Source organism: Pleurodeles waltl, chromosome 3_1 (genome assembly GCF_031143425.1).
Source record: "Pleurodeles waltl isolate 20211129_DDA chromosome 3_1, aPleWal1.hap1.20221129, whole genome shotgun sequence".
NCBI classification, from domain to species: domain Eukaryota; kingdom Metazoa; phylum Chordata; class Amphibia; order Caudata; family Salamandridae; genus Pleurodeles; species Pleurodeles waltl.
Window position 1 is genome coordinate 534,388,683 of NC_090440.1, and position 24,045 is coordinate 534,412,727.

At 45.7% G+C, this 24,045-nt stretch overlaps 1 protein-coding gene across 1 annotated transcript in view; it reads right to left on the minus strand.

Annotated features, from left to right (window-relative positions):
- Window positions 1–17,023, minus strand: part of DPP8 (dipeptidyl peptidase 8) — a 179,092-nt gene extending 162,069 nt beyond the window's left edge. The window contains 3 exon segments of the mRNA XM_069221452.1: window positions 4,649–4,780; window positions 5,452–5,531; window positions 16,993–17,023. Of these exon segments, the coding sequence (XP_069077553.1) occupies window positions 4,649–4,780; window positions 5,452–5,531; window positions 16,993–17,023 (243 nt within the window).
- Between the last annotated feature and the right edge of the window lie 7,022 nt (window positions 17,024–24,045).

Genomic DNA, 24,045 nt, shown 5'->3' on the forward strand with positions numbered 1-24,045 from the left:
GCTGGAAAAATTGCAAAATTAAGTGCTGAGGCTTTGAGGGCACATCATCATAAAGGCCTCAAAGTGCAGCATAAGAGAATAATTGTTTTGACTAGTGCGAACATGAAATTTTCATGTATCTATTTCTTTTAACAATTGGAAATTTGTGCTTATATCTGCTTAAAGCACATTAAAGTTAGCCTTATTATTTTTTAAACAATTTGCATTAGCATTTTTCATCTTCCATGCAGCACAAGAGCACTTTGACATGGACAGTGTATGTTCTGTCAATCATACTGTGCAGGGTAGTGAATGGCTACCTAAGAACTGATTATCTATACCAGAACCATCCTACCCTTCCCCGACATTTTCCACACCATTCCCCCATGCAGAGTCATTTTGCATATTGTCCAGCAAGGTCATATTGATGTGCAGGCACAGCTTGGCCAATGATATCATCAGCCCATCTAAGTGGATAGTGTCCTCTTTCATCCCAGAGGTTCCACAAGCGTAGCACAGTAATACTGAATTGTTACCGCTACTAAGCTGGAGGGTCTATACATGCAGTTACATTGTTTATGGATATTTTGCCAATAAAGCTATTAACTAGGTGCTGAATTAAATGGAGATAAGAAATTACCAAGCAAGGTGAATTGCCAACACCTCAAGGTAGCTAGTCATTACTCCTGCCCTCTTTGTACCTTTAGATTAGATTCTCCCAAAGCCGTATTATCAGTTTAGTATGCAAACCCCTCCGTTCTTCTCTACAGAGCACTCTAGTTTCTATGTCCATCCAGTAGAACACTTTCCTTTTCCAGCTATCTATTGTGGGAGGAGTGGCTGCCTTCCATTTCATCGTAATAGCTCCTATAGCCAACAATAACTCAAAGTTCACAAAGTTAATTGCTACTTTATCTTCCTTGGGTTGTGTGTGGATTCCTAGCATGCTAGTCTCAATGTTTCCTATGTATTCCCTCCCCACTGTATACTCTACTTTGCCAACAATTGCCTTAGCACTGAGCTGCCCCAACCCATATGTCTGAAGTTGGCTTCCTCAGCCCTACATCTGGGGCAGTTTGCAGAAGCTCCTAGATATATCTGTCCTATCCTGTGTGGAGTGAGGTATGCCCTGTGCAGTATACTGAATTGAATATATCTGAAACTGCCATTATAGGACACCTCCTTTGGATGTTGTAGGGCCCACTGCTTTCTTGATCATTAAAGGCTTGGCCAGCGGCGGCTTCCCACTTATCCGTCAGGATCTCTAGGGACACTCCTGTGTGCTCCAAACTGGACTTATAAAGCAAGAATATAATCCTGTGCCCACTACCCATAGTGTAGAGTGTTTGTATCAGTGCACGCGTCGGGGGCTCTGCATTGTGAATGTGCCACAGGTTTCTATTCTATTCTATTCAGCACTTATATTGTGCATGGCTACTCACAGGCATCCCAGCACTGAAGTGTCACGCAGAATCAAAATCAAGGGGAATTACAAGCAGCCTTCTCAGAAAAGCCAAGTTTTCAAAGATTTCCAAAAATTGAGTTCCTTTTTGATTGATCTTAATGAAAGGGGGAGGCTGTTCCTCAGTTTGGCCACATTATAGGCAAAAGATCGCCAGCCTATAATTTGTCCTTTTGATGATGGGAATCTTTGATAAGCAGGCATTTGAAGAGTGCAGCGATCTACCGGGAAGGAAGCAAGATTCCAGCGATCATGAAATTTGAAAGCCTTTACCGAGCAGAGCTCATGGGCAATGCAAAGAGATTTGAATTTGATTCTCTCAGTCATCGGGAGCCAGTGAAGGGAATGCAATGGTTGTCTAGCAGATTGGTGTCTAGGGATATTGGACAATAGTCGAGCTGCAGAATTCTGTACTATCTGTAGTTTTGTTATTGTGGCCTTATGAACTCCCAGGTAAAAATGAATTCCCATAGTCCAGGTGAGCCCAAATGAGTGCCTGAAATACAAACCTTCTTGACATAGAAGGAAGAAAAGGGAGAATTTTCCAGAGCATTCTCAGCATGCCGTAGCAAGTATCTGAGAGTCTTATTGCCTGGGCGTCGAATTTGAATTTGAAGTATTTATCCAGCCACATTACCCGACTCTTTATGGCTGTTTTTGGGAAGGAGAACTCTCAAATCTAAAGCAGGATTGGAGTTATTGCCAAGGGTCCTAAACTCCATCTTGTCTCCATTTACTTTGAGACAAGAGATCCTTATCCAATCGGCCACCTTCACTAAGCAGGGACACAATGAGGGACGGGGGGTCTTGCCTCGAATTGACTGAAAAGCCCAATTGGGAATCATTGGCATAGGAGACTAATGAAATACCAAAAGGAAAGACAATATCAGCAAGAGGTCTCATATACAGATTGAAAAGAGTTGGGCTCAGCGAGGAGTCCTGAGGAACTCCACATTTTAGAGGGAGGATTTCTGAGATACGTCATCGTCGAAGACCTGAAATGTCCTATCCTCTATAAAGGACTTCAGCCAGCATGGGGCTGTTTAGGATCCATATGGATATGGATAAGTATATACATATCCTACTAGCGGTAGCCAGTAGGGATTTACAGTTATAGTTAGGACGTACTTTCCACAGATGAGTTACAGTTATAGTTAAGACCCAATTCCATTAGACAAAGCAGTTTTTTTTGCCAATAACTTTGGCGCCGTTTGATGAATCTTCACAAAATTTTCCACAGTAGTTTACCACTCACTTCAGCTGCTGTCTTCCAAGTTTCAGGGCATTTCATCCTGGGGGGGGGGGGGGGGGGGGGGGGGGGTGAGGCGAGAAAAAAGGAGGGTATCCCAAAACTTGTTTTCCTCATGCAATTTCCCTTAGGGATTTTGAACATGACTACAGACCGAACCAATGAACGGAATTGCACCAAATTTGGCAGAAAGTTAGCTCCTGGTCCAGAAAAATGTCTTTGTGCGATTTGATGTAAATACGTTCTGTATTTTTTGTTATTAAAGGAAAAAGAAATTAGATACCTAGGGATGCAAACCTTTTGCGGATCCGCTCATGGAGGATCCACGGATCCAGGGGAAAAGCAAGGCCTTGATTAGGTGGCTGCAACATGGGAGGTAAGTTGCAGCCGCCATTTTGTTTGTTGCATCGAGCCAGAGGAAACAAAAAACATTGAAAAAAGTATGTGGGGGGTCTGGATAGAGGTATCCTGACCCCATAGGAGAGATGGAGGGGTCCCTGAGGGACCCTCTTGGAAAAAATTACCAACTTTTTTTTCCGCCACATTGCGGCTCTTCAGATCCTTTGTAGCGCTCAGCATGGTCCCCAGTGTATACTCGCAAAGCATCCACAGATCCTAGAAAAAATGAAGAAAAAACAGCCACAAACACACCAAAGGCCATGAGCGATGTGGGATTGGATGCCTGTGGCCAACCCCTGCTGCGCATGGCCAAAGGCTGTGTGTGGAGGTAGTTGTATAAACATTCAGTAATTTGGTATTACTTTACGTTAGAAAAAAACATAGAAAATCACTAAAAATCCAAAGGTTACAGGGACATTATAGTTAGGTCTTACCCATGCAAAACCATAGAAATTCCGCACTTATAGTTATACTTACGTGAAATAACTATAACTTGTGCCGTTAAGTAACTTTAGGCTATGAGGTATAGTTTCTTAACACCATAACAAATCAAAACAAAAAATCTCGTACAATTGAAATGAAAAATGTTTTAATAAAAGAAAGAAAGATAAAGGATTTAAGTAGGCAATTGTTCGGAAGCACATAAATGGTTATATATATGTATATACATATGGTTTAATCAGCTAAACAGCTCTCACTTTTCTTTAATAACCACAGATGCATTGCCTTTTGTGCTTATTGCAGTTGCTGACTGTGATGTATTATAGTTGATATTCTTTAGGAGGAATGAAGCTCCAAACGTTGGCCTATTCAAAACAGTCTGGATGTTAATGCAATATGGATGATCATAGACATTCGCATGCACACTACAGCAAATCGTTTATCAAATTCATCCTCAACTCAGTATAATAATGATTTCAGATATCCCAATATATTCCCTGCTCTCCCCTTCTAGATTCAAGCTCCTGCCCAGAGCATAATTTGCTAAAAAAAACTAACACATGAAACAACCTACAAGGATTTTTTAGGAGCGCACCACTGGCCCTGCAGAATGCCAGCATTGCTGGATACCAAGGATGCCTAGCCGAGATTCCACTGCATACCCGTTTCCTCCTTTATCTTCTGCCCCATCTCACTTTTTCACATTATGTTGCCAGTTTTCCTATCTTTCTCTTCTTCCTTCTTTTCCCCCTTTCTCCATATCTCTTGCTCTGACTCAAATTTATCATAAAAAATATGTTTCTGTCCCCAATAATCATCCGCAGCTCCCACCACCTGCCAGCACTGGCACAAGATAAGCTCTACTCTACCTACACTTTCTACTCACACCCACCTAACACCTGCCTGCCGCCAGAACTCGGTCTTGCTTCTTTGCTTGGCAACAGGTGGGGCGCAGTGCTCCTAGGGTACCAAAGATTGGAGATGGGACATCAAATGAGCATCTTCCTGATAGTCCTATAGAATACTGAGGTGACCACTTGCAGGCACGGACAAAGAAAAGAAGGGTAGCAAAAAGAACAATGAAGCCTGGCAAAGGTCCAGGGAGGGCATAAAGTTACGTGGCTGACCCAGCAATCATGGGAGTATCCCCTATCAGTTAGTCGCTGTACATCACTGGGGTTTGCGTAACTGACAACGTGTAGATGGTGCTCGAAGGGAGTATCCTTCGTGCCATGGAAATATACGTCGATCTGTTTAAAGAACAAAATAAGAGATCACCGTCTGCGTCAAAAAGAAAACAAGTAGGCACAACATGGCGGTGGGCACAACATGCCGCTAGGAGGTGATGAGATTACTGCTGAGGAATAGTGAGGGAAGAGATCTGCAACAGCCTCATCAATGTACCTGCAGGAAGCTATGAGGAAAGAAGAATGAAAGGGAGGACTGTAGATTTAAGTACAGACAATTTTAAAAGAATGTTTGATAAACAGAATCAGAATTTAGAAAAAACACGGGAATATAATCATAGTGAAGAGAACCTTTAGGAGGCAACTCCATACAATTTTTGGTATTGCAGCAAATGGGGAAATTTGAAGACTAGACGTGCCCGAACATCCATATGTAGTGAAATGGTTTATAGAATAGTCAAAGCAAATAGCTCCCTTAAAACTCCCTTTGTGTATTTTGGGTTCTGAATGATCACTTGGAATGATAGCTAGTCATTCTAAATTTTGGTTCTAACTATAAACAGCGCAGGTTCCAAATAAGAATTTTGCTATTCCTTAGTATTCCAAGATCAGCCAATTTCAACATTCTCCTACACAGACTCGGTCCCATGTTAGATGAGGTGAAAATAAACATTTTGTTTTTCTGTAAGACTGAGAAAGTTATGGGAGCAGAATGATCTGGAATAACTACATACATAGGAGCCTTGGGGGCCAAGCACTTCCCACTCTCCCTTGGTGAGAGCTAACTCCTCCTTTACTGGACACAGGAGGTCACCTGGAAATTAAATAAGAGTTGACATTTATGGAGATTCAACCAAATAAGGATTTAGCAGCATTGTAGCATAAAAGGAGCTGACTTATACAATGGCACTTTGACATAAAAAAGAATCAACATTAATCTCAAAACAAAAACAGTAAAGGTTTGAATGTAAATCACACATCCATGTACAAATTCAACTTATTTTAAAGCCGCAATGGACAATAAATGCAGAAAAGAACAAAAATGTGAGGCCTTTTCTCTGGGTCCTGGTGTAGTCATGAGATTTCTAGGCAGTATTCAGGGTGGGCACTGTGGCTTATTGCTAGCGCCTCAGGGCCTTGCACACATCCCACTCCAACTGGATTGCCAAGTTACTCTCCTTATTCACCCGGTTAAAGCTGACCCCAAGAGTTAGTAATATGTTTGAAACTCAGATACAGTATGGCACAGCACAGTAGTAACACACACAGCTAATCTTAGGAAACCCCTGATCACCAATCTTTGATCTTTTCCTAAGGTCTTGGCTCGTCGGTTATTGCTGGGCATTTTTTACTGGTGCTTTAGTGCTACTGAATCGTTTGCACTTCAGTTGGATAACCACGTTGTCCACTTTGGCATTTGACTCTCTTCAGGTAGAAAAGGTGTGCTGTCCAGGTTTACTCTAGTAGTGGGAGGTAGTGACTAGAAACTCAGTGTGGCACAGCATGTAATGTTAAATAGCATCAGTGCCCACGCAGTGCTATATCTCCAAAGCCGTTAATTAGCAGGTAGGGAAAGTGAGCATTTAAACAATACAAAACACACGCACACACAAATATAAGATACTCGAATTTTCTGTGGTAGAGATATATCCACAAAAATGTTTATATGCGTTAGAAGCTTTACCTTAATATAGCATTGTCCCATTAGCAAATGTTATCCTATGGGGCTGGAATCAGATGGACTCAGGATGCTAAAGGTCTCATTATGCTCTAGCTAGTGCAGGGATACACTTTTGTGCTAGGCATACCAATACAATGATTCTGACCAAGTTCTTGACGAGCTGCATCAGCTAGCCCAGCAAGAGATTCAGCTGTGTGGTTGGTTTAAGGTCCTAAAAAACACCGGAAAAGCCCAAAACTCTCACCTATTTGACTTTTGGCTTTACCAAAGTTTTTTGCTGAAGTTGTGCAGCATCATGCGTGATGACACTGCTTGCTGACCACATCATTATGTACACATGCGCATGCGTGATGACATAGGCACATGCATGCGTCACCACGCATGTGCATACGTACAGATAAATGCGAGCACCATTTTAAAAAAAATTTACTCACCATTCCAACAAGGCAGACGCTACATGACACAGAAAAGAAAAATTGCATTTTTACTTGTGCAAAAGTGCTTTCAGAAACCAGCGCAGCCCGCAGGAATTTGCAGCTGCGGGTCCCCTGAAAAAATGTGAAAAATGTTGCATTGGGAAGGATGGGGAAGCAAAGGTGGAGTGGATGGGGAAGAAATTAATGCAAGAGTGGGAGCAATGCAAAGTGGGTGAGTGAATAGTGGAGGAGCTTGAGCTGGGGGTAGAGGAAGGAAAACAATTCAATAAAACAGCAAAACAAAGACAGGAGGGAATAAAAATGGACAGGCAGCGAGACGAGGGAGCAGCACATAGTGTCTTCTTAAAATCTCTTATGAGACTGGGTATTTTTTCATAGAAGCAAAAAGCGAGTTGAGAGGAACGGTAGGTGGAAGAAACAAGCAGCACACAGATAAGAGGGATTTAAGAAGGTAGTGGGATGGGGAATGGGAAGTGCGTGGGAGAAGGAGGGCTGGCCAGAAAGAAGATATGGGAGGGTGGCAGGTAAGGTGAATGAGGAGTGTGCAGGAGGAGAAAGATCTGGAGAAAGGGAGATGCCCCAGGGTGGTGAGTGGGTGAAAAAAGAGAATACGTTGGCGGGAGGAAGGGGCAGGAAGGAATAGAGAGGAGAAACAGTAGAGGAACAAAGCAATACGAATGGGAAGAAGTCAGCAGTGAACTAAGAGGGCAACAGTTGTAAGGTGTTCCCTCAGGCTGATAAATACAAGCACCTGAGTGAAGCCAGCAAAATACAACCGAAACGTCACTAACATCAGGGGTATATAGATGAATACTCCATTTGACGGAACTGGGGCATAGTGGAAAACAGTTGCAAGCCAATTGGGAAAAAAGGTTGTCAGAAGAAACCTTTTGACTTCTGTGGACCCCCTCTTTATCATAACTGGAACCTGGGGACCCCCCACTAAATTATTATTGGAATTGCCGCCCCCCCCCCCCCCCACACTGAGCATTTACTAAAAGCTGGGGACCTAATCTGTTAATAATATTTAATTTTCTTAGCACTTGGTGACCTCCTGAGGAGGCTTCGCGAACCCCCAGGGGTCCCCGAACCACAGGGTGGGAACAACTGTTGTAAGCAATAGGTCTTTTTGATAGTTGTACTGTCAAAACCAAGATATTAGAATGGGCTAAAAAAATACACCCTTTGATTCATCTAGCTTAAGAAAGTTCATATTTGCTATAGGCATTAAAATCCCTGTATGGCAGCGAGGCTTTCTGTGCGTTAGCTTCCACTGTGCTCATTAGGAGCCTGGGGCTAGGGCAACTCGTGGGTCTTGTTGTGGGGTTACTTGCAAAACTTCCTGCTGAGTATTCCAGTTGGCTGCCACAAGGTTCCTGAATGTTTGATCGCTTGCAGTTGTTCTGGCAGAGGTATATCTATCATTAGTGCATCATGTGCAGTGACAGCGGGGCCAGAATTTAACAGGCCAACTGCAGGCAGCCTAAGGCTTTTTTACCTTCCCTCAGGATTAAAGATGGACCATTTCCCTTGCTTGTAGGGCCCCTGGCACACTGGTCACACCCACTGGGTTCTGTAGGGGACAGAAAATGTGTAGTCGGTGTAGTCGGAAAATACACGTACATATTGATTTGGGGATTGGCCAAGATATATTCTGATTGTGATATATTTTAGATAGTCAGATTATGGGGATAGCTAAGATGATGTGATTTTGGCAAATCAAATCTTTGCTTTAATTCAATGGCTCTCTACTGCTTCCTAATTCAGGTTCCACATCTGGCATTAGTGGTATGCTTGTTCGCAGAGTAGAAACATTTGCCCTCTACCACCTTCGGATCTGGTTTAGGTGTGCAGTATGCGTAACCATTAAATGATGGTGGTATCCTTCACAATGTGTTCAGAGTAGACAGCTTCTGTCTCCATCAACAGAAGGTCTGGGTGTTTGCCAGCTGTGTGGAGTTGGACGTGATAATATGGTGGGAGGGGAGAACACACACATCAAGAACCAAAAATACATATGTTAAAGAAGTTGCCCTCCTGGCCTGAACCAATTACAGATTGGAGGTGGAGGGGCATTATGCACCAACACGGAGCTGTGATATATTTCAAAAGATATGTAGATGTCAGAAGAATTAGTGCTAAACTTCACCTTTCACTTTCTAGAAGGAGGTGAAGAATGCAAAAACGGAAGCAGGACATTTAGGTAGCGTGGTGCAAATCCTGATTCTCCAGTGTCCTCATGTAAAGAGGAAGTGCTGCCTCATGTCTGATCCAAATACATGCTATCCCAGAAGGGACATAAAGGGGACAGAGTTCCTGATAAAAGCATCCAGATACCGCTCTCTTAACCAGATGCAGGTCTCGGAGACAAGGAAAGCAATAACCAAGTAGTGCAATGTCCACGGCAAACACACATGGAAACAATACGAACAATGCAATCAATGCGAACCTGAAACAGTATATCTTTGTGTATGCAGAGTTCTTGCAGTGGACTTTAAATTATAGTGCATTTGCATGAACAGTGAGCTTCTCTCCCAAAATAAACACTGAGGCATTTCCGAGCTCGGCTTTCCTATCACGCTGGTTGATGTGCCACTGCTGCAGCAGGATCTCAACTAACGTAATCTAATACGCTCTTTAGCGAAATAATAAGTAATTCTGTGATGTGCTTGTCTCTATAAACGAACTCCTTAGCAAATTAATAAATTAAGTAATTCTGTGACGCGCTTGTCTCTGTAAAAGAACTTGGACTGAGCAAACTGGAAAGTAGGGGGGGAGGGTGAGGGAATGTGAGGAGCTGTAAAAACACACTGGAGAGAGCAGGAAGTCATGTAACTCTGGACTATAATCTCTGCCCCCACCACCACGAGCCCTCGGTTGAGGGACTGCAGCCACAGTCTCTCAGAAAGGTTGTGCTTTTGCTGCCCCATTCAGTGCTGCACAATTCTGCTGATGAACAAGGAAGAATAAGCATTTGTAATGCAATAGGTCTTGCATTTGCGAGAGTTAGAGCTATTGGCATTGGAAATGACACTCTTTTACTGCTGTGTTTTGCTTTGGAGTCAAAGCCACTGACTAACCAGACCGTTAGGCGCCTCCCAGTTCCAACAGCACAGTCCATTATAAGCGCTAGTTGGAGCACTCATGCAGTGAGGAAGCCACTGCAAAGCGCAGCCAGAAAAGGATGTCACATTTTTTACATTTCAAAATAATTGCCACTTTTGTCATCCCTGATTAAACATGATGAGTTCAAAATACAAATTTTTCAGAGTGCACAGATTCTTAAGCAATCTCAGCATTCCTTAATTTATATTTTCAGTCCATTATTACATAGTATGCAAAGTATTATATTTGTAAATGTAGGTTTGCCTACTGCCAAACATATTAACTGGGTTCCAGTCAGAGACAACGAATAGATGTACATACATTGTAGTGATATTTAAATAGCGTTTTCCTACCGTTTACAGGTTAAATGTTATTAAACCCAAAATAAAATACTATTGCACAGACTATTCTGCAGTTGTGCCAGCAGGTGGCAGTAGATATAAACAAACGAATCAATGGAAGATTTTTGTGCTCTTACTAGTTGCAGAAACTGGGTTAAAGAAAAACAGCTTAAACTGCGGTGCGCAATTTGCATTGTTTAAGTAGGAGCGTGTCACGGTGCTAAAGAGGGGTGGAACACGTGCAGGTGTTGGGGTGGGTTGACATTAATAAAAAAAAAAACTTCCCAGAATCGCCGTAGCTGCCGCCGTCACAAGTGTGCTGCTCCTCTCCTGCGCAGACAGGCTCCCTGTGGCCAATCCTGACGCTGCTCAAAGCACCATTAGGATTGTCTGGGAGCGCCCAGCCCAGGTACTCCTAGGCGGACTGGGTACCTGTGCCTGCTCTATCCAACCCTAAAGGCCACCAAACATACATGCACAGTGAGAGGGAGTGGTGTGCACTCCCCCTCAGTGCTTATCACAGTCTGTGGCCCTGCCCCTTTTACCAAAAAACAATAATATAGTTTATTATTGTTTTTTGGTAAAAGGTTTGCAGCTGCTGCCGCTGGTGGGGGCACGACGCTCCTCCGCCCTAGCGGAGAAGCCGCGCCTGTGTTTAAGAGTACAAATTCACCCTTTTCAATGACATATCGTGAATTTGAAAGTGCAATAGAATACTCACAGTGTAAGTACATCTAACCACAGGGACAGGTTATAGGTTATAGCCTTTCTGAAAATCTGTGAACCCATTAAGCAGTCAGCTTGGTCTCAGATCTCAGTCGCAAAGGCGAAGCAATAGGTTAAAAAAAAAGAAAAGAAAAAGCCCGGCTGCAAAGGGACTCAGAAACATGAGCAGGATGCTCTCACTGAGGCTGTTCTACGGGATTGCAGCCCCAGCCCAGCCAGCCCGGGCTACTCAAGCTGACGGAGAGGGGCTGAGGCCCTTTTAGCCCAATGGGCATTGCGCCCCTGGGCATGTTGCTGCGAATATGCTTTAATTTAATTTATTGCTGCTCAGATCCAACACGCACAGCACAGAAAGGAAGGTACAGACGCAGAATGCACAACACATGAGTACTCTAAATTAATGCACCTCTCTCACGCCTAGAATCTGAGTGACTATCCTTTTTTCTTATTAATTTAAATAGATTTTTAGCAGTTCATAAAGAGCAAGTCAAAAGCACAAAACAATGTATCAAAATTAATCCAAACTTAAATTGGAAATGGGCTCATTATGCGTAATTTTAACACATACGTGTGAAATAACAAAACTATATAAACATTCACCTTTGATGAACATGGCAGGAGGTATGAAAGTGGTGCTGTGCAGACAGTGCTGATGGTAGACTGCTGCACTCCAGGCGGTCCAACTGTCCAATTTCAACCCTGGCGGGCAGACCCACCAGGGGACCGCAGTCCCCGCAGGGAACATTGTTCCAGACGGGCTGACGGCAGTCTTGGTTGTAATCAGCCACCACGCCGCTCAACTCAGCGCCACCGTGGTGATTCCAACCTTGTTCTCTGCCAGGCTTTTCATGGCGGTTTCCCCACCATGAAAAGGCTGGCGGAGAACAAGTGCGGGCCACCTTGGTTCCGGCCCATCAGCCCAGTGAAAAAGTCTTAATGGGCTTGGTGAGAAGACCTCCAGGACTGCGACGATCTTCTCTCCACAGGGCTAGCGGGCTGCCAGACGTAATGAGGCCCAAAATATGTATTCCCTGCATAATGGAGCAGGAGCGATAATTTGGCTCCCTATCCATTTCCTTTGCAACCTTGAAGTAATTGTTAAGTATGGCCACCCAAACATGGCAGTGGGGGGCTGCAGTGGCAGGGTCGCTCAGTTTACTGTATGGTGGCAGAGTGTTACTGGCTCTGGCGATCTAGCAATCGTGTCATGTTACCTGTGCCAAAGGTGGTGATCTGGGAGATTTGTACCTGTGGTTGTAGCAGTGGTGCTGGGACCTGCAGTTGCTTCATCTCCCTGTCATTGCGAGGTTGGTGAGTGGATATCGTAGTTTTTGTTTCCTTTGCTTTTACTTTGCAGCCTTGTTGTTCCTCTGGTGTGCTGCCACAGTGTTGCCTTTAACACTGAAACATGAGTTTCAATGAAGTGATGTAGTATCCGGGCCTGTGATATGCAGACTCAAATTTAAGTGTGTGTTAAGGTTGAGTCTCACAAAACCCTGATGCCCTCTGGTGATGAAGCGGTGTCATCGTCTAACATGTGTGCTCACAGGTGAGGTTGTGGGATTCTAAGTGGTAGGGGGTTTACTCAAAGTGCAGTAATGTATGTTTTTCGGAGGATGGAGCATGTCTATAGTGGGATGCACAGGTGAACTGGACACTGAGGTTGTCGGTGCCTTCTGCGCATCTGTATAGTGGGTGGCAGCAAGCTTGGCTATGGTGGGTAGTAGCAGGAATATGCCAGAGCCGACTGAGGTAGAAACCACTCTTTGTCACCAGTGTGAGATCATCGAATCGGATGCAGTGCTTGCCCTGCAGTGCTTGCCGGTGCAATAATAACAAAGTGGCACATGGAGGTAAGGAACATGGGACTCGACATCTGTGCATGGTAGCTCCCAATACATTATTAACTCCCCTGACACTGTACCCAGCGTCAGGATGCATGCATGCGCCTATGTGCGCGTGCGCTTGTGGGTGGGTGTGTGTTTCATGTGATGCTTGACTTACCTCACAGTCCTGGTACTCTCTTTTACCTTGCATATGCCCCAGTTCTGATGTTCATACTTTTGTCTCAAATCGTACTTTTTATTTCAACATTTGCAAAACAGTTCATGTCTGAAATGCTCCAGTTCTTTTTCTGAACACAGTGGGACTCATTACAAGTTTGGCGGTCCCTGCACCGCTATGGCGGCAGTGGTGGTTGCACTGCTGTCGGCTTGGTGGTTGGACCGCCAGATTACGAGTTAGGCGGGCCTATGGAGCAAAGACTGCTGGAGTTCCGCCGGCACAGACGGTCATGAGGCTGCACGACTCATTACGAGGTTGCACACCACCAATGTGACCATGGCAGTCCAACCAGCACCTATCAGCAGGCGGAAACGGACAGTATGAAGGGAGACACTCACCTGCAGGTAGCCTCACACCTCCGATGCCGCCATGGAGCCATCATACACACCCTGCCACTGTTGTTGCTCATTGAAGAACCACAAAATCAACACCACTGTGGGCACCACTGACTGTAAGTAAACACACTTACATGTATCATTAACCAGGTTGTAGCACTGTCGTCCACATCATATGGTGAGCAAGCCACAGGCATAAATAACATGTCTCATCACATACAAAGTCCGAAACATACATGAAGACGGACACGTTCACAGTCACAATACATCCCCTTTGGGCAGCAGACTCACACGGCACAGCAACACTACACAAAAAAACACGGCCATACATTTCAGGCACAGGGACAGTGAAGAATACACAACATTGTCTCACACATCAAGAACAACACACCAACAGCACATATACAGATACAACTCACACACTCACATTCCACACAGGCCAGGGACTGTCCCACATTTAACACACATATGTTTGGATGTGGCATGCAACACAAACAACACCACCATTGAACAGCCCTACAATAGACACATACATCACACACATCACAGCAAAAAGGAAGAACAATGCCATGCACAACTGAGAGAGACAAAGGGCACTATGGAAACAATACAAGTACAATTGGGATGGGGGCTTCAGGAACACTTAGAGAAAGAGGCTGCACTGGGACACATATCACTTTGCACACACCCCTCAAACAACAGTTGCACAGGAAATGGCCCTACATGGGTCTCAGGAACAAAAAATACTAGACCCAAAAGACATGCCCATCTGCACAATGTGGAAGTGCAAGTCAACAAAGCACACACAACTCCAACTGCATGGGGCATACTTCCACATGAACAAGCTGCAAGGGACACACACCTAAATGGACAAATGGACAGTCAAATGCAAAGAGACCCAGCACAACTGAACACACTCCATGTCTGCACAACCAAAAATCCAGATGACACACATCAGAGTCATACAAAAGCCATATCAGGGGGACACGTTTAACACCATACATGCTCACACTGGAGAACACAAGATGAAATACTTACTACAACAAACAGTGCACAATGCCATGACACCACCTTTGCATTTACACCCACATATCCATACATTCATCATATAGCCTTGTCTTGGGGGACAACAGCACTGCCCATAAAGTCAGATACTGCAAACAACAGCAAATGGAGCTGCAAGCAGGCTGAATCACACACAACTGTAGCCAGACAACACAAGACACTCAGGAACACCATTAAGAGAGAAAAGGAATTGCAGGACAAATATGTACCTGATACTAAACAACCCTTTGGGTTTATTTCAAAACCAAATGGGAAATGTTCAAGGTCATTGGACAGTCCATAATTAATTGTCCATGCACATTCATGCTCTCACACTTGTCCCCCAGTACTGTCAGGGAACCTCCACAGAAAGGGTCATCTAAGAGGCAGGCAGGCACCTCAGGGATTATCTGTGGTGTGGGTCAGATTTGGGAGGGGGATTTAGGCTTTAGGGTGGGGGGAGGTCTTCTTCTTGGGAGGGGTGGGCTGCTTTTTGATGGGAGGTATGGCTGCTTCCAGGGGAGGCATTGGAGTTGGAAGGGATGGCCTAGGAGCTTGTTGGGGGCCTCTTGGGTTTGAGACGGGGGTGGAGGAAACAGGGTAAAGGTCCAGGTCAAATAAAAAAGGTTTTTGGACACACAGGGAATGTCATCAGAAGGGGGGGTCAGGATTTAGAGGTCGAGGGAATGGTTGTAGGCTGTGTTGTTGTGAATGTCGTCAGTGTGTGCTTCTGGGAGTTATGCTTATGTTTGGTGGGTGTTTGCTGGGTGGGTGAGTGTGGGCATTTCTGTGTCTTGGGGTACAGGAGGTGGAGATGCTGGGGGATGGAGTGGTGGATATGTGTGTGTCTGTTGGGGTGGTGACTGCAAGTAGGCTGGATGTGACGGAGGTCTGTGTGTCTGTAGTTGTGGTGTCTACGGGTGTGGTGTTTGTGGTGGATGTCTGGGGATCTACTGGGGTGATGTCTGCAGGTATGATGGGTGTGGTGGGTGTGTCAGTGACTGTTGGTGTTGTGTCTCCAGGTATGCTGGATATCGTGTCTGTGATGCTTGGGGTAGTGGGTGAGACCACGGAAGTGGTGTATGTTGTTGTGCCTGTAGGTGGCTGTCGTTTGTGTGTGTTTCAGTGTGTTTTGTGTTGCTTGTGTTTGTGTGTGCTCCTCTTGCCTGTTGACGTGGTAGTCTGTGGATCTGTCTGCGTGCTTTGCTTAGGTAGGGGAAGGGGGATTTGGATTGGGAAGAGGACATTGGAGGGGGGAAAGAAGGTGGGGGGTGACTGGCTGTCGTCAGTGAGGGGGCCAAAGCCTGAAAAGATCTCTGTAGGCCAGCCATTGCACCATGAATGCCTTCCAGGAATGCACTGGTCTTTTCTACCTGAGTTGCCAATCCCTGGATGGCATTCACAATGACTGACTGACCCACAGAGTTACTTCTCAGGAGGTCAACAGCCTCCTCGCTGAGGGCAGCAGGGGTAATAGGGGCTGGGGCAGAAGGGCCTGTGGCGAAGGAGACGCCCACCCTCTTTGGGTGAGCGGGACGACAAACTTGGTTTGGAGTAACATGGACGGCGATGATAGATTGGGGGGTGGTGGACAAGGATGGTACTGGGGGATTCCTCAATGGGTCCACCACCACTAGGGAGTGGCCATTGGAGGAAGAATCCGATGATGAAGATGAGGGTGTTCCGAAATCCCCCATGGCACTCCCTTCGCCCTCCAGGCCACTGGGTCCCTCTGTGTCAGTTGTGTCTTGACCTGAGGTCCCGTAGCAAGATGCTTCCGTACTTGGCTCAGCCCTTGTCTTCTCTGCTTGCCGGTGCTGATGCTGCAAAGACAAAGAGGAATAGGGTCATCATATGTCCCTGATCACACTCGAACAACAGCTCTGATAATCAAATAATACCATGATGTCAAGTATGCCCTAGCAAAAATTTCCATCTAAGTGGCCCATACACGTCCCATACCTTATGCATGCATGCCACCTGAATTAACAATAGTTGCCAACAGGAAAATATGGATCCCAGACAACTGCAATTGCATGGCCCTAGTTGTGCAATCACAACACCCATTCAACAAGTAGGAGACCTCATCACCCTCAGAGGTGTGTCCCATGGAGTGGACCTCAGTTACCTGTTGGCATACAATAGAATCCCAATGTAAAGTCCATTCCCACATACCCCACACAAGTTCATGCAGACATATATTTGCCACATACATAATAACCCAACAGTAAGAAATGATTATCCAAAATTTAGCCATTTTGATCGCAACATTACAATAGCCTGGAGAAAGTGACATGGAAACACCCATGTCACAGTGGAAACATATACAAAATGTACACTTCACCAAGTGATATTTGTCATAATAGAGTCAAGGAAGTAGTATCAGTGTTACTCAGATAGGCCACACATGGCATGGAAATGAACACTGTAGACATCATGTCCAATATGTCAGAGAGAGATGTCCCCAAAATATACAACACAGTGATTCAGCAAGACACAGGATAGTCACCACTAATGTCTGGCAGCCTTTACAATGACATACTCTGAGTGCTTCGGTAGAAGCCATTAGTCATTTGCCTATAGGAGAGACACAGAATTTGCATGGACTTGTAGAAAGCCCTCAACATGTATGACAAAGAGATGCAACATCACTGTCCCTATCTTTGTCATACAAACCCAGATGTCTGTCTGTTGATCAATGCTGTACCCAAACAGATGTGTCTAAAACATGACTGCAAGACACCCCATGATGCATGCCAACAGTCAGGTTACAAACCTTAATCATTACACATGTGTAGTTTAGTTTTCAACATGATGCCACATCAAGGTCATAGATAAACACATTGTGGCTCTATATTCTAGCCCTTTCATGTCCATCATTGCTACTGCAGCTCTACATGCCAAATGATATGCAATGATGCATGAGGGAATGTGTTAGCCAATAAACAATGGTGACACATTCCTGTATGTGGCACAACATGACATGTACCCCTATTATAAATGTACCTTTCATTTTACAGTTTGCCATGCACATTTATATGAGGGAATACAGACATCATCCTCTCAACATAGGTAGACCATGCATGAAAATGCAGCTTACAAATGTTTCTCAAAGTAAAAAGGGACACATGCTGACATGTAGGCACAAGGAATGTTGGAAACAGTGATGGCACATAAATTATGCCAATGTACAATCCCCACTTACCAAGGGAAAGTTGTGTTCTATAGCTTCATTCAAAGAGCAATGTAGGGCCTGTCACATTTATGTTGGACACCTTCACTTTACAGACTGTAGTGATGCACCACCACCCATCATATACAGAAAGAAATACGCTTCTGGGTGGCAGATGCCAACATACACATTTACCCAGACACATGGCTGAGGACAGTGATCCATCACCTACTTACCTATGGCCTGAAACACTGGCAAGTAGTCATCTGTTGCATAGAAAACAACACCCACTACAACAACAAACAGTACATGATTTATCAATGTACACAGCCATATGTGGCCCTTTCATGGCTAATGGTTTGAGGATTCCACCCAGTTTTGTCCTAGGTCCCTGGTCCAATAGGCAAGGCACATCAGTAAAAAAACACAATATGTCAACACAATCTCTCATCTACTGTGTGACACATGACTCATCCCTAATTGTCAGGGAGAGCAGTCAGAACCTCACTAAATCACCTGGCAATGAGACAGGCAGGATATGCTTGTACTCACCTCCTTGTGGCTGCTGTGCTGCCCTCAGACGCCCATCAAGCTATGGATAGGCTTCCACCAGAATGCAGCCATTATGGGGGTCATATTCTGATGGGCACCCCGCCCATATTGGGAGGACAGCCCCAGCTGGGCCTCTGCGATTTACCGGACCCAGCGTCTCAGATCCTCCCACCTCTTACGGCAGTGGGTGCTCCGCCAGCTTTGGACTCCCAGGGTCCGCACCTTCTTAGAGATGGCTCTCCATATCCATTTCTCTTGATGGGTGTTGACCTGCGTGGATGCAAAAGACACATCAAGAGATCATGAACACAAGCTTCATCACAAATGGTTGAGTCACATACATGTCAGTAACATCAAGCTTGGAGTTTTCTATCTCGTCCATACTCCCCAAGTGTGAAACATTCAAGCCATTACGTACAGGGGCATGACTACAGATACACATTTCCCAATCTGCAGACCAACCTACCACCCTGCTCAGGCCCTGCAATGACTATGCAGGCTTACTGACATCATGTGGGACATGCTCTAGCAAGCTGTCTGAGATTTGAGCTAATATGAGACACATCACACCTCTGTAGCTTCTGAAAAGTAGGCATGAAAGGACCAACACATTCACAAACTGTGAGAATGATCCTCTGCATACAGTCCCTATAGGGTACTGCCAGAGCATACACTCTAGCACCACACATGGGTAACAATTTATGTGCATTTCAAGGGTGCTGGACAGGGGGAGCCCTGCACTGCCAATGACATGCGCATGGGCAGTGCAGCCCCCCCCCGGTCCCCTGCACTTGTTCTCCACCAGCCTTATCATGGCCATGAAAAGGCTGGCATCGAATAAGGCTGTAATCAGCAGGATGGCGCTTGCTACAACCAAGATCGCCATCATCCCGTCGGGAACACTGTTCCCAGTGGGGATGGCGGACCCCTGCTGGGTCCACACAGCAGGGTTGTGATTGGGCGGTCCAACCACCCAGAGTGCAGAGGTCCAATCAGCAATGGTCCTTGGACCATTACACTTGTAATTAGGCCCTATATTTTTGTCTTTTTTCTATATTAGTGTAAAACAATATTTTTTCCCCGATATTTTTATATTTTCAATTATAAGTATAGGAAAACAATATTTTTGTGCACAATAGTTTTTGCATGAAATTTTTGTATCACAATATTTCGATTTTCAATAATTTGTCAGTAAACCATTGAAGAGGTCACAGGACCCACCGCCTTAGTGTCTTTGATGCTCATCCGAAGAAACCAAACAATCTAGGGGAGTAATAATCTGTGTTTATATGTGATATACTAACAAATTGATAAGAGGGGAACGACATATCATACCAAGACATGATGACCTCACAAATGATCTTAGTCAAGCCCACTGGTTCTCCAAGCTGGACCTGAATGTGAGCTACCATCAGCTAGAGCTGAGAGAAGGCTGTTGCTATATTATGACATTCTAAATACACGTAGGACTCCACCAATACCACTGCCTCAATTTTGGTAGCTCTTCAGCGGTGGAAGTCTTTCAAAATATAGTCAAGAAAGTTCTCTCAGGCTTCTGTGTCAGCAAAGATAAATTCTTATATACTTACCTGTATGCACTGACCATCATTGAACACCAGAAAAGGTACACAGCCACCCTAAGTAAGATAAGTGACGTGGAGCTAACTCTCCACAAAAGCAAGTGCCAATTCCTGAAATAAAAAGTGGAGTTTTACAATTACATTTTCTACAGCAAAAAGATCCAGGTCAATCCAGGCAAGGTGGCAGACCTCAGAGATGCCGAGCCTCCATAGTTCCCATCCAAATTCAGGAGCTTCTTAGGGCTCGCAAGTTACTGTGGGGAGTTCATCTCCAGCCTTGCCCAATAGCTGGACCACTCCAAAAACTCACAAAGACATCAAGCATGTGGACATTGAGCAAGTCAGAGGGGAATATTTTCCACCAGATCAAAGAGGCCTTGCTACAGGAGAGAACCATGACCTACTTCGACGCAGGCAAAGAGACAGAGTTGATTGTGGACCTAAGCTTCATTACTAGGTGCTTTCTTCATGCAACACAGAAGGCATGATACATGAAGGCAAATCGCTTTCTCAAACAAAGATACACCCACATTAAAAAGGAAGTACTGCCAATTCTCTGTATCTATGCAGCCAGACCTTCACAGTAGCAAAGGATCACAAACCCAGTGAACAGCAGAATCAAGGAACAGCCCTACACCCACCCCCAAGAATAGAAAAGTGGGTCCTACAACTTCAAAAATATCAGCTGCAAATAAGTACAAATCGGGGTGTACAAACCCCACTGTCTATCTTTCCAGGCACTCCTAAAGGGGGAGAATGAGCTAGACAACACCTCTGCTGGATGGGATAAATCAATAAACTGCCCAAAATCAGTGGGGTTACCGAAAATCACAGAAGCCACTATGACTAATACTAACCATGTGCTGTGATTGGGTCCAAGCAATTGAGGGACATCCTGTTTAGTACAGGATGCGATGATACCACAAGTAAGACTGAACTGACAGTCCTATGGTGAATAAGAGGAAAATGCAGTATCGTCAAAGAAGGTGTCCTCTTAAAAAGTAAAAGAATAGCAATCCCTTGCAGCCTTCAAATCACTCATGCCTAACATCAAGGGGAGACCAAAACCAAGGTCAAGCTCAGGAGTAAAGTGTGGATCCCAGCAATGGATGACATGACAGAGTGCATATTGTGCCAAGTTCACAAAACACCTGACAGACACACCTCCTATTCTAAAAGAAACATAGGGCCTCATTATGAGTTTGGTGGTCCATGCATCACCATGGCGTTGGTGGCAGTCGGACCACTGTATTACCAGTCTTACGGGCCTATGGAGCAAAGACTACTGAGGTTCTGCCGGCACCACCAGACAGCGCAGACTGCTGCGGTGATGAGGCAGGACAAACAGGCCAGTGGAGCATGTGTTTCCGCCAGACACATTATGATGTTTCGCACCGCCAGTGTGACCATACTCACCCCCTTGTGGCTGCTGTGATGCCCTCAAGCGCCCATCCAGCTCCGGATAAGCCACTGCCAGTATGCGGGCCATGGGGGGGGTCAGGGTTCGACAGGCACCCCTTCCTCGTTAAGAGGCCGTCCCCAGCTTGGCCTCCGCTGTCTTCCGTGCCCAGCATCTCAGGTCCTCCCACCGTTTCCAACAGTGGGTTCTCCACCTGCCGTAGACCCCTACCGTCTGCACGTCCTTGGCGATGGCATGCCATATACCCATCTTTTGATGGGCGCTGACCTGCAGAAAAATACACACAGGAAATGGTATCAGTCAGACCGTCCTGCCTGTTACACTTATGGCCCACCATACCCCTTCATATCACCATTTACACACACATGGCCCAGCACACAAGCTGTACCCCGCCCAGGGGACATCCCCCCACCACCCCCGCCACATGAGGCCTTCACACACACCACTCCATGCATTCAAGTCACATGCATTGTGCTTACAATGTATTCACCTGTTGGTCTGGAGGCCCATACAGCAGTCCGTACTGGGGTAGGACCCCATCCACCAGTCACTCCAACTCCACCGAGGTGAAGATAGAGGCCCTTTCCCCAGTTACACACGCCATGGTAGGTTCCAGACACAGGTCACAGCAGTACATACAGTGTAGGTCCTCTCCTGCTGAAGGTCAGGTAGCAAGTGAGTGATCAGATTAAAAATAGTGGTCACGTCTGCGGCGATGCATACCGTCACCGCTGGCGTACATCACCATTGGCCACTGTACCCCATATGGCCCAATGTTAATCAATGAGGAGTTGCACGGCTGTTCCCCACTACCTACCGCAATGGTGCAGAACATCAGCGGAATTACCTAATTTCCACCTTTTCCTCCACACAGGACAGGCGGACACCATTTCAAGGGGGAGCAGGCACTGGATAATAACTGCGGCACAGTTAAGAATAGGACATACAGAACAAATCGCACTTATTCATTATAAATTAACATCATGCATTGTACTGTTGTGGCTCCAATGTTCAGTTTGTGACCGGCTTCTCACTCTTTTGTCCCTTAGACTGCAACCGCTGCGGATGAATAGGAGATGGAGACATACCCCTGTGTACAGACCCCTGGTGGACTCAAAAATGGAGGACAGGCACATTATCCTCCCCTATAGACTTGACAGGGCCACAATCACAGAGCTGTGTGCCCAACTGGAGCCTGATCTGATATCTGCTATCCGTCACCCCACTGGGGTTCCCCCTCTTGTGCAAGTCCTTTCTGTGCTCAACTTCTTGGCAACTGGTTCTTTCCAAGTGACAGTGGGCTTGGCAGCAGGAATGTCACAGCCAATGTTCTCAATAGTGCTGACAAGAGAGTAGTCTGCCCTGATTATAAACATGTGCCGCTACATTGTTTCCGCCCAGGTGGAGGATTTGGCCACAGTGAAGGCAGACTTCTATGTAATGGGACATATCCCCAACATAATTGGGGCGATTGATGGAACTCATATTGCATGTGTCCCCCCCCAGCAAAATGAACAGGTGTTTAGAAATCATAAGAGTTTCCACTCCATGAATGTACAGATGGTGTGCTTGGCGGACCAGTATATCTCCCATGTCAATGCTAAGTATCCAGGGTCGGCGCATGATGCCTTTGTCCTGAGGAATAGCAGCATCCCAAATGTGATGGGCCAACTACAGAGGCACCGGGTGTGGCTAATAGGTGAGCCCTGGTTCTCACCCAGTAGATGTTGGTGTATGGGTATTATGTGGGCCATATAGGATAGTGTGTGCCTAAATGTTGTCCCTCGATATTTGCAGGTGACTCTGGTTACCCCAACCTATCATGGCTACTGACCCCTGTGAGAAATGCCAGGACAAGGGCAGAAGAGCGTTACAATGAGGCACATGGGCAAACAAGAAGGATAATCGAATGGACCTTTGGCCTCCTGAAGGCCAGGTTCAGGTGCCTCCATCTAACTGGGGGATCCCTGTGATACTAACCCAAGAAGGTCTGCCAGATAATCGTGGTATGCTGCATGTTGCACAACCTTGCCTTGAGATGACATGTGGCTTTTCTGCAGGAAGAGGAGGCTGGAGATGGCCGTGTGGCAGCAGTGGACCATGTGGACAGTGAGGATGAGGAGGCAAAGGATGAGGATGAGGACAACAGAACAGCTGTGATATGACAATACTTCCAATGACACACAGGTAAGACAGTGTTACTTCACATTTCATTGACATTATTTAGATTATTTTTGGTATTGCATGCTGTTATTTCCCACTTCTATGCCCACTCACTGTACCCTTTGGCAATTCATTTTGCAGATGATGGTGCCCCACTATCGCTCCTGGTGTGATCACTGCAGCCAACTACAGGTCTTTACTATGCGAACATTACTGTACAGTTGAATTGCAATGTTTAAACCTGGTTAAACGAATACATACTTAAAAAAATTGACAAACTCATACTTGTATTTTTTCAAAGGGTGTTTATTTAAGTGCTAAAGGGATGGGGTGATGATGGAGGAAAGTCCAGGGTATTGTTCCAGTCTGTTTGGTGCACAGGTGCATAGTCCAAGGGGACATAGGAAGGGGAGTAATGGCAGTTCAAAGTGGACAGGGTGACAGGGTGGGACACAAGGGGACAATCAGGAGAGTCTCATTTCCTGGTGGGGGTCTTGGCAATAGTCTCCGGCTTCTGCCTGGATCGCGGGGAACGTTTGTGGGGTGGTTCACCTTCTGCAGGGGGAGGGGTGCTGGTGGCCTGTTGGTCCTGTGGCGGGACCTCCTGTCCACTAGCAGCAGTGGAGGTTGAAGGCAGTTCAGATGTCTGGCTAGTGGCAGGGGCCTGATGTTATGAGACTGCCTCCCTCATAATGTTGCCCATGTCTG